The following is a 14162-nucleotide window of genomic DNA, read 5'->3' on the forward strand; positions in this document are numbered from 1 at the left end:
TGAAGGATGTCAGACACCTCATGTTTCCCATCTGCATGTGAATGCAAGTTTCTCTGAGAGCTGATGCTCTAAGGTCTTGGTTATTTCTTTTGAGTCTGGGAGAGTATCTGCCTTATACAATATTACCTTGCTAATGGAACCCCAGCATGAGGCCTCTGGGTTTGTTTGGTTTTATACCATTTTCATCTCAAACCTCTGAGACATTTTGGGTCTGGCATTCACAACTCGGTAACCTGCCTTCATCAGCTTTTGGGGAGCTTTAGTTAAACTGTGAAACTGTTCCTCAGCTGTACGTGTGCGATGTTGCACAGTGAGGACCTGGTTATAATTGTCACATAGAGAGGAAAAATCCCACTTAAAGAGTGGTTATCAACAGATGGAGTCAGGGGGAGGGTTGAAGCTTCAGTCATTGGCAGACCCATCGATTTTTAATAAGAACTGAATAGTAGCAGGGGGTATCCGGGTTGAGTCCCATTATTGCAGGCACCGTTAAAAATGCCAATATGAGTCTGTAGACTTCTGCCCAAGAAGAATTCTGCAAGAAACCGTTGCACACCATAACCTCAACAATTAGCTGAGAGCAACAGCAGGAACATCTCTAGAGAAGTATGGAGGCAAAATAACCAGTCTGTTAATGGCTGGCCTCAAGACAACAGGCGGCAGCACCGGAAAACTTGTTCATTGCATAGAGAAATATGGTTTGGTGACCTGGGTGAATGCAGATGGGAATTTCTGTCAGCTGGAATAGAGGTGGTGAGTGTTTTGAAGCTCATAATGTTCCTTGGGGTCTCAGGGAACACCTAAGTTTGATCAATCATTTAGAAAGGGGTAAAAACCCTTAATGGGACCTTAGTATGAGAGAATAATACGAACACAAATTAGAGAACAAAGTCCTTAGTTCTATTATTATAGAAAAAACTGTGTTCCCACCTCAGTAAGATTTTCAGTGTCTCATATTGCCTCCAGCTTGGCCCTTGGTTCCTTGTCCTTGTGCAAGTACGCGTGTACCCAGGCCATCAGCTGCCACCACGGCCGGTCAGCAGGGAAGAGCCAGCGTGCACCGTGGCCAGCCCAGAGCTGCTGGCTGCTGAGGCCAGCAGAGGAGGTGACTACTGGGCCTCTTTGGTGATCGTCGTCTTCCTCAGTCTACAAGCTCTTTTTCCAGCAACTGGTAGGAACTTACCATCTTCAACACTGCTGTCAAATTTGTTCAGTATTGGCCTTTTTGGTTCAAAAAGTTTGTGGTGGTGAAGGTTGGCCAGCAGAGTGACAGCATGATTGAACAGACCTCATTTACGTCGCAAATGGTGTGTGCAGGAGTCATGCAGTTGGGGGGGAGGCTGTATTTACAGCAACTTTTTATGTTTTTGTTTTCCTTTATTTTCAGGTATACGCTTACAGAATTTGTGAGATTTATGATCGGATGATATCTTTGAGCAAAAAGATACACTATCACTAGGAGGAATCAATATTTGACCAACACTCAGGATAATCACAGATTGGGGAGAAAGAGTGTTTTTCAGCGTTACTGCTATTTTTTTGATGCATTTGAGAATGCTTCCCCTTTCTCAGTGGTTTCGTTGTTTGGGCTTTTTGGAAAAAAAATTTTAAATGGGGAAATGTGATTTGTGAAACAACTCTAAAGAAAGGGATTCCTTTAGATTTGGTTGGCTCCTTGATTTTTTTCACTTTGATAGAGATGAACTCCCTCACTTGTGACAGTAAAGCTCCTGCGCTAAGTGGTAGTCATTCAGGATAGCTGTATGGACTCCCATATTTGCTAGACACAAAGAGGGCAAAATTAAGGGTATAGTGAGTGAGCTTCATTGTTCTACCTTTGTTATACAAATAACTTGCAATGCTAAAAATATAAAATTTCCACCCCTTTTGGGATAGAAGTAAATCGAAGCCAATGTTTTGCGGATCGAGGATGTCAATTAAACTCAGAGACCAGAGTGAAAAGAGTAGGCTGATTTTACTGTTAATAATTAATGGCTATAACTAAGTACTACAGAAAATAAGCAGTAAGAAAAATACAGAATAGTACACTTACTTATTACTACACACAGTTAAGCAAGGCAATGCCCCTAATCATTACTACACGACAGGGAGAATAGTGATTAAGAAAGATCCATCACCACTTGCATACATTACCAACATCCAGATCCACAGTCGCTGGGGAGCCCGGTTGCAGCGAGGATTTGGAGAGCCTTTCCCTGCAAGTGGGAAGTCCTACGTGATGCGTCCATCCGCAGGTGAGGCATCCAAAGTTGCAGCAAGCAAGTCCAGCCTTATATAGCAAAAATCAGCAAGCTAGAATAACTTGCACCTTTGTTTTGAGCGGAAACATCTGGTTTCATCCTCATGTTGGATTCCACCCAAAGCCTGGCCAGGGCTCGGGGGCGGAAAACCAAGGGAGTTTCTAACAAGGCCAAACACTTGGGTTCTCAGCCTTGAACAAGGCTGAACGAGGAATGTTGAATACATTCTCACAGCATTTCATCCTCACTACTGATTATATTCTAAGCTATATCTTTAACTAGTGAGCATACATATTTCATTAATGATCAGATACTAATAATTAATGCTAATGGTAATACAGATTTTACTAATTAACAGATACTAATAATGGATAATGTTTAGTTGTGAGGTTCATCTAGAGGTCAACTTTGTTTCAGGACCTATTACTCAGACCCTAGCACTGCAGCTAGTTGTGATGTTTAAGCACCATTCCCCTTTATAGGATGATTACTTAATCAGCAGCAAAGCTTGTAGGTATCTCCTTAGAGCCCATCAACCACAGTAATGCTGCAATATATACAATTTGCATCACCAGAAAATATGCACATATCAAAACTTACTTAGGGCAGTTTACTGCAGCCATGACAAAAGGGATGCACATGATGATAATTTTCATTTTGTACCATGTTTTGTCTAAGGATGACGGTCAAAGAATTATGCCTCCTAATGCGCCTTTCAAAGATGACATTGTTTTACTTATATTAAAGGTAGAGAAATGAGATGAGCTGCAAGTGGTTAGACCTTGTGAAAAATGAAGTTTTAAATGTGTACTTCATTGTCTAAATGCTCACAGATTACTTTTCTCCCTATAATAACCATAGAAAATGTGTTGACAGCATATCACAATTAATAATCCATGTGCTATAGGCACTCCAAAATTCCCCAGACATATTTATTACCCAAGTTTATAACCAAATTCAAATCAGATCCTATATTTGTGCCAAAAATTGAACTGCAGTCATCTCACAGCAAATAATTCTATCTACCTGGCAGAAGAGTCTTAAATTCCTAATTTTTCTCAGAGTGAAATTCACTTTAATCTGGTATTAATGTATTTTTCATTCAGTCACCTGCAAAAGAATCCCATAATCTTAGAGTAGTGATTGCACAGACAGTGTATGTACATACACAGCATTATTGTAGGTTCTCCTGGTCATCTAGATTGTATAAAATCCTTTGACATTAATTGGGACAAGTTTTCTCTCTAGGGTTATGTTAAATTTCTCTTTGAGTGTTTTTTCCACCTCTTCATCTTCAAGAGTTACGAATTCCACCAGATCCATATTTTCCTTGTAGTTGTATGTGGTCTCAGTCAGTGTCCACCCAATTAGCGCTCGAAAGCCATCAGTGGTCTGGAGGGTGCAGATGGACTTCTTTGTAAAGAGGGAATCTGGAGATGTCTGAAGGTACGTGCACTGGAAACTGAAATCTTCCACTGTCCGTGGCTCAAGGCTGAACATATAAACTTTCCGACACTCTTTTTTCTCCAGAAGATCAGAATTAGAGAAATTTTGATTGGGGATATATTGTTTCCGTCTCATTTTCTCAAGGTACCAGATGGCATTTTTTTCTGTGAAGCGAAAGACGCCGGGAGCCTGGGGCTGGTCTTTCCCCGACACAAGCTCCATCGGTTGCCACATCTGATAGGATACACCAAAGCCTCCGTCAACAATATAGGCTTTGCCATCAATAACTACCTTTACAACGAGATGGGTCATGATGGTGGCGTACGCATTTTGATGTGGATTGAACACATATGCTCCCAGAAAGCTGGCGTCGTACCCCAGGCGTTTCAGGACCCAGCCCAACAGCTGGTTGTTTTCCATGCACCAGCCACCCCTCTTCCTCCGCACGATTTTGTTATAAACATGCTCCAACTCCAAAGTAATTTTCTCCCCACAATGGATGCTAAGGTTTTCGAAAGGAACAGCACGGATGTGGTGCTGGAATATATCGGTTAAGGTTTCTAAATCTTGTTTTTCAAGGGAACCTTTATAGCCAGTTCTAGCAAAATACTCTTCAAGGTTCATGTCACCTGTAAAGGAAGGAATTGCATTTTTGTTTTGTTTCTTTACATCAATGATTTATGATGCTGTGAAAAACCGCCCAGGCTGCTGCCAGCAAAGATGCTTTAATCTACTGAACCTCATCAGAGCAGTTTTTAAAGGTAGCAAGTATTCATATCAAATGTTTCCGCAAGCAAAGAAGAGCAGTGCACATGAGGGTTTGCTTTTTGTCTTAGAGTCATCCCTATGGCAAACAGCTGATGCAATTTCAGCTTGATATGCAGTGGCGGTGAAACGGGGATTTGCTATATTTGCATCGTAACAGTGGGGTTATGAAGAAACGTAAGATCACGCTAGGGATTGTTCAGGAGGGTTCATGAAAACCAGTCTAAATCCACTGTTCAGTGAAAGGCGTGTCAGTGGGGGAAGCAGTGTTGTCTGCCAGTTGGAGGGAGGATAATTTGAGCCAGGATTCACGTGTTCTTTTCGTGAGTCTGCCACTGATCTACGTGACAGTAAATGAACTGCTCATTTGGTATATGGCACTCTTTCGCCACTTAAAAAAAGTGAAAATGATACTCCCTGTGCATTTTGTAAAGTGTCAAATTTTATTCAGATAACTGTAACTGAAAAAAACCTCTGACTTTTGCAAGAGTTACAGACCACTGACGCTCTTGTCTGCTCTGAGTGTTGCACAAACTCATTTGGGTGTTGGAGTAATGAATCTGAATGGAGGTGAGTGACCTAAAAGACAGAGTACATCTCTCTAGTCCTGGCCTTTCTCAAAACTCACTTTATTCCTTTCAGAGGAGACATAACTGAGAATTACTGAAGCCTCATATAGTGCATCCCTGGTCTGTCCTGTCTCCAGCAGTGCCCACCCCCTAGCCTGCCTTGGTAGGACTCCTCATGAACAAGACTGCTGGATGAGGAACTACTCAACTTATTTTCTGCCTTCTAATACTGTGGAAAGCTGCACAGTCACCTGGCTTTCTCAGTGGCCCATCACAGTCTGCTGGCCACCATTATGAGCTGGATGCTCTGCAGGTATCTGATAGATACTGTTTGTGAAATGCACTATAGATAGTCTACTTGGGTATGGAGCTGGGCACAAAATGTTTTGAAGGCTTGAACCTTTGCAAAGAACGCACTAAGCGTTTCAGCAGTCTAGAGTTACTGCAAATATTTAGCTTCTTGACAGCCCACAAAGCTACTTGGAAATCTTTTGTGCATACAGTAGGCTGAGGTTTAGACACTTAATATTAGCGATTCAGGAAGACTGTTGTATTCAGATAAATTTAGTGGTGAACTGTTGAGTGTTTACTGCAGACTAGAATTTCTCAAGATGATTTTCAGTGACAGATTCATGATGTGCATATGCACGGTATAGAAGCAGCTGTCTAAAGTGAATGGAGAGCCCCATCAAAAACCACGTGTTATCTTCTACAGAAAGGAATTTAGCTTCCAGTGATATTTAAGTGTATTGTTGGAGCATAGTCTCAATATAATGTTTGTTAAGTAGAACATAAGACTTACGGCACTTTTTTCTTCTGATGTGTGGAATCCAAGTCTATCCGATCCTACCCACTGAAATTGTGAATGCTAAATAGATTACACAAGCGTAAAGCTCGTTCTCAAGTTTATATTATTTTTAATTTCTCTCTGCAGTTCCATAATATGATTGATCAGTGTTAAATCTTGACTGTAGGAGATGAAAGCTACCATTCTCTTGAATTGTGAGCAGATCAGAGGAAAAGCTACATACTGAAAAGGTAGTCCCACAAATGTGACTATGATTTATGCAGAGAAAAACATCAGCAGAAAAACCTTAAAGAACTATCTCTAAATGTGCAAATGAAGATGCTCATACAAAAATATTCCTTACCAGGACTATACACTATCAGCAATTCCACTTTTAAAATACGTTATCTGTCTACCTTTGTCCTAATACGTCAGCACGTGGACTTTCTGGAGTACAAAACCCACAGTTTGTAATTTCTTTTTTTTAAGTTGTGTTTAAAGGACTGTAACTTTATTCCATTAAAGCAGAATCTATTGATTATTAGACTGCTCTTTTGCTTCCTTCGCATTTGCAATATTTTTAAATGAAGTTCAAAATCTAAAATAATAACTTCCAACAAGAGGTTGTAGTTCTTAATTTATATCTCCTATTGTATCTAAACAAAAGAATTTCTCTTATACTCAAGTGAATCTCCTACTAAGAGTAAAAGATAGAAGAATTCAAATTGCATTATCACTGTTTTGCCCTCTTTAAAAGCCCATGTTTAGGCAATATTTTAGCTCTATATCCACACATCTTTATAACATTTTTCCTAAAGAGAATATTGCTTATGTTATTGCCCATGACCTTTACCATCATAAAGAAACAAAAGGGTTTTGTTTCTTTGGAGTTTTTTTGAAGAAAATAAACTTACCTCTTAAGATAGCCTTATTTACTTATCGATGTATTCAGTTTCTGTGTTGTTTATTACTGGAGCAGCAGTCAGTAAAGCCAGGAGTGGATACAAATTGTGAGGGTTGTCTTCCTCTCTAAGCTCCACTGGCCCTCACTCATGAATCTTAAATGCTGAGAAAGGACAGAGTCCACCCAAAATGAATGCACATTTTTAGAATTCACTGATCCATGGGCAAATTAAACTTTGTTTCTTCTCTATTAGTAGATGTTTATGTTTTCCCTTAGTTAAGACCAGACTGAACTTGTTTTCCATGTAAAATAGTTACAGTAGACAGTTCCAAATGGCTCCAAAACTCTTTAAAATTAAATTATTGTTATTTTGCAAGCCAGCACTTTGAGGTGGAGGATAGTCATCTGCTTCCCTGTGGGTGCACTGAATTGCCAAGTTATTTCAGGTTGCATGTTCCCATGCTCTGTGGATGCAGAAAATGACCCTTCTTTGATCACAAAGGAACTTTTTCCATCAGTTCAAAGCTTCAACTGCAACAAGTAGTTATTTTGGAGCTGCCATGCTCCAAATGACAAATATGTATCTGCATGAAGTAAAGCATTTCCTCTTTAAAACTTGGCCTTCTGCATCTTCAAAGTGTTGCAGTGCTGTTATTTAATTCTCTCCCTGTCAAGCATGTCTTCTCTTCATTTGATGGAGGTGGAAAGATGGACATCCCTTTCGGGAAGGCAAAGGGCACATCTGGGAAAGCACCTGAGTTTTTGGCACATCAAGTGCCCTGTGAGTCTGTGTGATTGACTAACACGAGCATCAAAGTCTTTTTCCTGGCTGAGGACTAATGCATTTCTGTCACGCGCTTTCATGACACCTGCTGTATAGTACCGGCCACAGGTATCAGAAAGTTAAAAGGCTTTTATGTTACACATAAGATGCTGTAAAATCACACCAGTGGTGTGTCCTAACTTCCCAGTGTTTCCTTTTGCATCTGCAGTATTACTTATTTAGGTAGATTTTGTGCAGAATATTGTTTGTAATAAATATGAAGAGTTTTATCTACAATACTGTCATGCCTGCTTGACATCGCAGGAAGGTTAGGCCATAAAAGTTTAGATTACAGTTTGCAAAGGCTGATCTAAATATCCATTTCCATTTTTGATACCAAAACCCTGATTTTTAAGAACTGTTGAATCATCTCAGTTTCTACAGATTTTGTTTTGATTTCAGATCTGTTTTGATTTCAATCGTCAGAAACAATTTCAGAAAAATCAGACTCGGAAAAAACTGGATGCTCAAAATTAGAGAGCTTTTGGGTTTTTTTAGGTGCCCTTGCATAAATAGCTCACTTTAAGTCAATTTCTGGTAAGGATTGAGACTAGGACTCAAGTCTTTCAAGTTATTTCATCATAAGCTAATCAGCACCTAATAGTGGCTTGTTTTGAAAAAGTCTTAACCTTTCTTTTCTTTACGAAGTCTTTGAAAGCCAAATTCAGCTCAACTTTCTCTTTCAGACTGTTAACGGAAGTGAATCATTTGTAAAACTCTGCTGAGAAGAAAATTGGAAATAATGCCAAAAAAGGTTAGAGGTCTTTTGTGTAAAATGGTAACTCAGCTTCTCCTTCTGTATCGTTTTGGTCTCCTCTGCCACAATATATATCTGAAATAAAATAAGATCCAGAGAGTTATGGAGTCAAAAAAGCAATTTCCACATGAGCAAACTAGAGGTAGTAAGATGTCTCTGTTTCCAAAAGAGGAAAAGCTTAAGAAAAAAAATGCAGTTGGTATATGCAGTTAATCAGCAATGTACTTGAATTTACCAAGCTTTGTGTTCATCTGATTAGCTCAATTTCAGATTCAGATTACTATTATTAATGTTAATTTTTATAGTGGACATTTAAAGATCCATCTAGCACAGCATTAGAATTAGATCGTATCTACTAAATTAGGTGGCAAGCCACGAACGTTTACTGGTACGAGTTTGTTCTCCAACACTATATTGAATTTGTCTTTCAGTGTCTTCTCAACCTCTTCATCTGTAAGAGTTGTGATCTGCACCACATCCATGTCGTCCATGTAGTTATACTTCATCTCAGTGAAGGTCCATCCAACTAAGGCGTAAAGCCCTTCAGTGGTCTGGAGGCTGCAGATGGACTTCTTCCGAAGTATGTTATCTGGAGACACTTGTAGGTACGTGTTTAGCTCCTGGAAGTCATCTATATGCCGTGGCTCGAGAGTGAATGTATATATTTTTCTGATATTCCCCAGTTCTGGAGTATCAGTGAAAGGGACACTTTGCTCGGGAATATAATGCTTCCTTTTGACTTTCTCAAAGAACCAGGTGCCATTGTCTTCCATGAAGCGGAAGATGCCGGGGGTCTGGGGTTGATCCTTCCCAGAAATCAACATCAGTGGCTGCCACGACTGGTAGGCACCGCCAAAACCGGCATCTACTATGTAGGAATCTCCCTTGATCACCACCTTCAGTAGGATATGATTCATCTCAGCAGTGTACGCCCTCTCTGCTGGTTCATAACTATTTCCTCCAAGAATACAGGTGTCATAGCCTAATTCTTGCAAGGCCCAAAATAAAAGGTGGTTGCTTTCCAGGCACCATCCACCACGATTCTTCCTCACAATCTTATTGTAAGTAGACTGTAAATCCAGTTTGACGGGCTCCCCACAATGCATGCTGAGGTTTTCAAAAGGAATTGCCTGGATGTGATGCTGGAAAATGTCTGTTAAGGTTTGCAAGTCTGCATCCTTATGGGACTTGTTGTAAGAAATTCTTGCGAAATACTCTTGAATGTTCATTTTGCCTGTGTGAGCAGAAAAATAGCCAGTTACTGTTGTGCAGCTGTCAAGGGGTTCACTCCTATTTCTGTAGCACAGGTTAACCAGCCTGCAAATGGAACCTAGGCCGTTTTATTGAGGATTTGAAAGAAATCTGTGCCCTTGATAGGAGATGAATGCAGGCGAGGCCTGCCTGTGTCATCTGTATTTCTTAAAAAAGAGATGAGGATAGGAGCAGGTGACAATAATGCTTTCTCTGGCTCAGATGTTGCCTTCAACCCAGGTGAATGTTTTTCCTATGGGAAGGCACGGCAGGTGGCACAACAGAATCTCTGGCCCCATGTAAGGTGCTACGTGACAAAAAATTAATAGAACTGACAAACAACAGGTTTGCAGAAATGCTGCTAGACCATACCGGCATAGAATTCAAAGCAATTTCTTACTGCCTCTTTTACCATATCAGATAAGCAATTCTTTATTTATCCCACAGGTAATTTAACTGGAAGGATTTTACATTCGTGGCTTCAGCTAACTGGGATGAACATCTCCGTGTGTCACCATTTTAGACATTTAGCCGTCCATGTGAAGTAGGTTGTTGTGTTCTTAACCTCTTCAGTTTCCCTGTGGAGTTTAGACAGAGCTTTGACCCTGGCTGTTGAAAGGAAGGAACACTTAGTTTTTCTATAACCCAAGGGCCAGGGGAATTGATAATTACTAAGAATACATTCAAGACATATTCTGTGGCTTTGGGTTCCTTTTACCATCATTTACAAACCAAAGGCCTTAGTTTCAGGTCAAATTATTGGATATATTTTGTGTCTTCATATCTCCAATCCCTTTTCCTTTCCTTAGCAGAACGAGACCATCATCGGTACTGGCTGCATGGTCAAGATGCAAAAGGTTCCCTATAACACTTCTAATCCACTGACTCATCTGGTATCTGTAAGGATTTCTCTTGCCTTTTATTGAGATTTAACTTGGCTTTTTTCCATGCAAGGGTATTTGTTTTCCAGAATGATTCACAGTCTGCTAAGGACTGTATTAATTTCCAAAAGGTCTGAGGATTTCTTTCTCCTTGAAATTGGTTGCACGTTCCCTGGGAGGATTTTCCAAAAATCAGTTGATGTAGATGAGATGGGAGAGATTACCTTCCAGCGACTATTCTCTGCTTTGGTCCAAGTTCTCCCCTAGCAGTGACCAGCAGCGTGACCCAATGTCCATGCCAGCACTTGAGCGAGTGCTGGGAGCTTTTGAAGATCCCACCTCAAATATATAGGTGGAAATCCCCCCGCCCCAGCAGGTGAGCAAAACAGGTGACCTGATCTCTAGACTTGGACCCCAATTTTGATGCCAGCAGCAAAACTCACTTGACTCGGTTGTATTGCTCCTGATCTGCACTGGTACCAGGATTCAGACTGGCTGATGCACAAGCACAGGAAAATGTAAAAAAAGAGAGGACTATCCCAGTAAGGGAATACGAAATACACATTTTCACTTCAAAAGGACCCAAAGAAGCTACATGAAAAACAGTAATGGGTCTTTTGATACTGCGTTTTATGGGTTTTTTCCATCCCTTTTTTAGGACAAGGGCACTCATCTCTGGCAGGATCTCCTTGGAAACGCTGGTTGTAGAAAGCCATTCCCTCCCCAACAGACAGTGCACGTGTACACTTGCAAGCTCATCCTGTGGTTCTCTGCCTCGTTCTTCTTTCTGTTCCCACTTTTAGCCATTTTGCACAGCCAGACAGAAACGTCTTTTCTTTATGATGGTCTCAAGCTGAATCTCTATGACCAGGAGGGACCCAAGTGACTCCATGAGCCTGGTGGGTCTGATATGCTTGAAATTTGCTTTCAAGCAAAAACCGATCAGGCCCTGCTCTGGGCCAGCAGCAGAAGACCTGATGCCCTCTGTATAACCTGTCTCCTGGGTCTGGGTGTCCCCATCACCCCAGCGAGAGAGTCTAACCAGCTCCCTCCCCTCTTCCAGGCACGAGCAACCTCCCCATGGAGAGCCTCCACGGGGCGCTGGCAATGAGGCTTTGGGAAAAGTATTTTGGGAAATGTGCAGGCTGTGCCTCAGTTTCCCCAGCTGCCTCTTCTCTGGCCTCATCAATTTAAAGTCTGTATAGCAGAGACAGCCCCGTGGGGGCTGACAAAATGGGCTCTGATCCCAATGAATACTTACAGAGGTTTAAGGATAATAAAGCTGCACTACAAACTCATTGGCATTAGGGAGCATTCAGGTAAACCAGCGGTTACTCCCTTGCCTTCTCGGAGGCAGCTTTTCTACTTGGCACAACTGTTCCCACCGCACTAGTGATGGGGCTGCAGCAGCAAGCAAGCCCTCACCCAGGGCACAGTTTGCATTCCAAAAGTGGGTTGCCAAATACCTTAGGCCTCAGTCCGGATCTCAGCCTTGTTTACTTTTGCTCCTGCAGCAGCCGAGCTTTGTTCAGCATTTGTACAGCTTGGTGGTTAGCGAGATTCAGACGTTAGTTCTGCCTGTCTGCAAGCGTCCCTGGGGATCACTGTGTCCTTCCATAATTAGGCTGGATATTAGGAACAGTTCTCTGCTAAAATTCATGAGAGGCTTCCCCCGTTGGATCCTCTTGCACGTGCCTATACCATTCTTTTGATTTTAAGCTACACTGAGTCAGTTTTTTCATGCACTGTGGCACAGCATAAGGGGATAGTTTAAGTCTCGGGCACCTGATCTTTGTACTTGGACAATGTCCTTGCAATGCAACCCGTGCTGTCGGCCCTGGGGTTGCTGTAATTGATACTTGGCTAATACGCCTACAGTGCTAAGCACAGGGTATGCAGACCCACCAGGGTGGGCTTTTCCAAACAGGCTGACCCGCAGCTGCAGGATGAAGTTAAAGATCAGGCACTTACCTCCCAGACAGCGAGCTCAGGCTTTCCACCCCAGATGGCTCCAAAGTTCCCAGGAAGAGTTGTGGAGGGAACTGCTGCTCTTAAAGGTCCAGGCTGCCTTTACTGCCTGGCAGGGACAGAGTTATCCTCCAGCAGAACAAGAAAAGAGGGGAGAGAGTTTCTGCTGTTATAATATTCTATATTCTGATGGGTTTATTGGTTTTTTTTCTATTGACGTATGTGCAGAACGCCCTGTCACACAACTCATGGTGTTAGGTGCTGTACAGAGAGCCTGAAAATGATCCAGTCCTCAAATTGGTTACAATATTGAGTAGATTGTAACCTCCCACGTTACTGATTGAGAACTGAAGCCCTCCAGGAATGCAAAGGAGAAACACAGTATGGGTATTGCAAGCAACTTTTGTAAGCGGTTATAACCCCGTCCTCAACCCCGCAGGTCACTCAGGTGCTTCAGTCTCTGGCGCACCTTGATGGCTGCACCCATGCTGAAGCAGCAAAGCCATAGTGCAAATTTTGATACAGATTTTCCGTTGTGGACACTCAAATGGCCTGGATCCCTGTAGGAAGCTGCTTATGTTAGAGAGATAGTAATCCAAGCCAAGAACTCATTAATTTGCTGGTGGGGATGGCAATCACTGAATTAATCACACTGCGCTGAGCTATCCTTCATGGCTGATACCAGACCCTGAAAGCAACAAGGTCAGACTGGCCAAGTCATGTAGCTGTGTAAATCCCCTTGGGTTCAAAGAGAAGCCCTGTCCTTCGGCAGTGAGGATGCTGCTCCCGGAGAGCGCTGCGCTCCCTGAGCCTGCTATGCCTTTAAGGATTTGGCTCCAAAGTTAGCGATAAGGGAAAAACAAACCAGTGCAATCTGCAATGAAGAGCCTCTTTTTTTTTCCCTTTCCAACAGAGAGCTTCCCTCGATTGCTCAGCAATAAAATCTGCTTCTGTGGGTGTGCTGAGCAGGAGGGCCAGAAGCGCTGAGCTGTGCCACAAAGCGGGCAGCAGCCAGAGCAGGGGATGGGGCGCACGCTCGAGAAGATGAATCAGCTGAAAGGAAAGTGGTTTTTCTGTTATTGTGGGCCCTTCACATGCTGAATCTCTGCGGCAATGGGCATAATGCCCTACTTCTTCCCCTGAGCCTATAAAACAGCCCAAAGCACAAGAAATACCCAGGCACGGGGAGAGGAACAGGCACAGCCCATTCTAGGTGTTTCCCATGTCTCTTCCCACAAACGATGGAGCTGCTTGGCTCTGCATGGACCTTCTCCTGCCCCACACCTCTGCAAGACCCGGCCGGGCTTTTACCTCTGTCCCAGTGCTCTGCCCCAGCTGCCAGGCTGCTGTGAGGATAAACCCACCGAGTTTAGCTCGTTTAGCTCTTCCACTAACATGGGGACCAAAGAAAGATACAGCTTGCACACAAGCCAGGTCCTGGGACAGCTTCTTCTGACCATCTCTGTTGCAAGCTGCTGGTCCACGCTATAAGAAGCCCCTTTGTCTTCTGCAATCGACATTTCATTTCCCTATAGCATGGGGGAGCCTCATGCGCTGTAAGGGACTATTGCACACATGCAGCCAAGCACATATAGAGTGTTTGACTCTGGGAAGACGGGATTTGGGGAACTCTCTGTGTCTCTACGAAATACATTGTGCAGAATAGCAGCAGCTTTTATTAACTATAACCTGCTAGTTAGGGAAAGCTGCACACTTTGCATAACAAAGGGTCAGTGAGTTACTGTACTTT

At 42.5% G+C, this 14162-nt stretch overlaps 2 protein-coding genes across 2 annotated transcripts; both read right to left on the reverse strand.

Annotated features, from left to right (window-relative positions):
- Window positions 1–1956: 1956 nt before the first annotated feature.
- LOC141929976 (arylamine N-acetyltransferase, pineal gland isozyme NAT-10) lies at window positions 1957–8430 on the reverse strand. Its single transcript, XM_074840174.1, has 2 exons — window positions 6743–8430; window positions 1957–4336 (listed from the first exon to the last, which is right to left on the reverse strand). Exon 2 carries the CDS (start codon window positions 4329–4331, stop codon window positions 3459–3461), a length of 873 nt encoding a protein of 290 aa, XP_074696275.1. The 5' UTR covers window positions 4332–4336; window positions 6743–8430; the 3' UTR covers window positions 1957–3458.
- A 42-nt stretch (window positions 8431–8472) lies between these two features.
- On the reverse strand, window positions 8473–14101 carry LOC141929974 (arylamine N-acetyltransferase, liver isozyme-like). The gene is made up of 2 exons (XM_074840170.1): window positions 12416–14101; window positions 8473–9546 (listed from the first exon to the last, which is right to left on the reverse strand). Exon 2 carries the CDS (start codon window positions 9539–9541, stop codon window positions 8654–8656), a length of 888 nt encoding a protein of 295 aa, XP_074696271.1. The 5' UTR covers window positions 9542–9546; window positions 12416–14101; the 3' UTR covers window positions 8473–8653.
- Between the last annotated feature and the right edge of the window lie 61 nt (window positions 14102–14162).

Source organism: Strix aluco, chromosome 14 (genome assembly GCF_031877795.1).
Source record: "Strix aluco isolate bStrAlu1 chromosome 14, bStrAlu1.hap1, whole genome shotgun sequence".
Lineage (NCBI taxonomy): Eukaryota > Metazoa > Chordata > Aves > Strigiformes > Strigidae > Strix > Strix aluco.

Bases quoted from the DNA above. Each gene is read 5' to 3' on its own strand.
- LOC141929976 (XM_074840174.1), bottom strand. From the start codon at position 4,331: ATGAACCTTGAAGAGTATTTTGCTAGAACTGGCTATAAAGGTTCCCTT.
- LOC141929974 (XM_074840170.1), bottom strand. From the start codon at position 9,541: ATGAACATTCAAGAGTATTTCGCAAGAATTTCTTACAACAAGTCCCAT.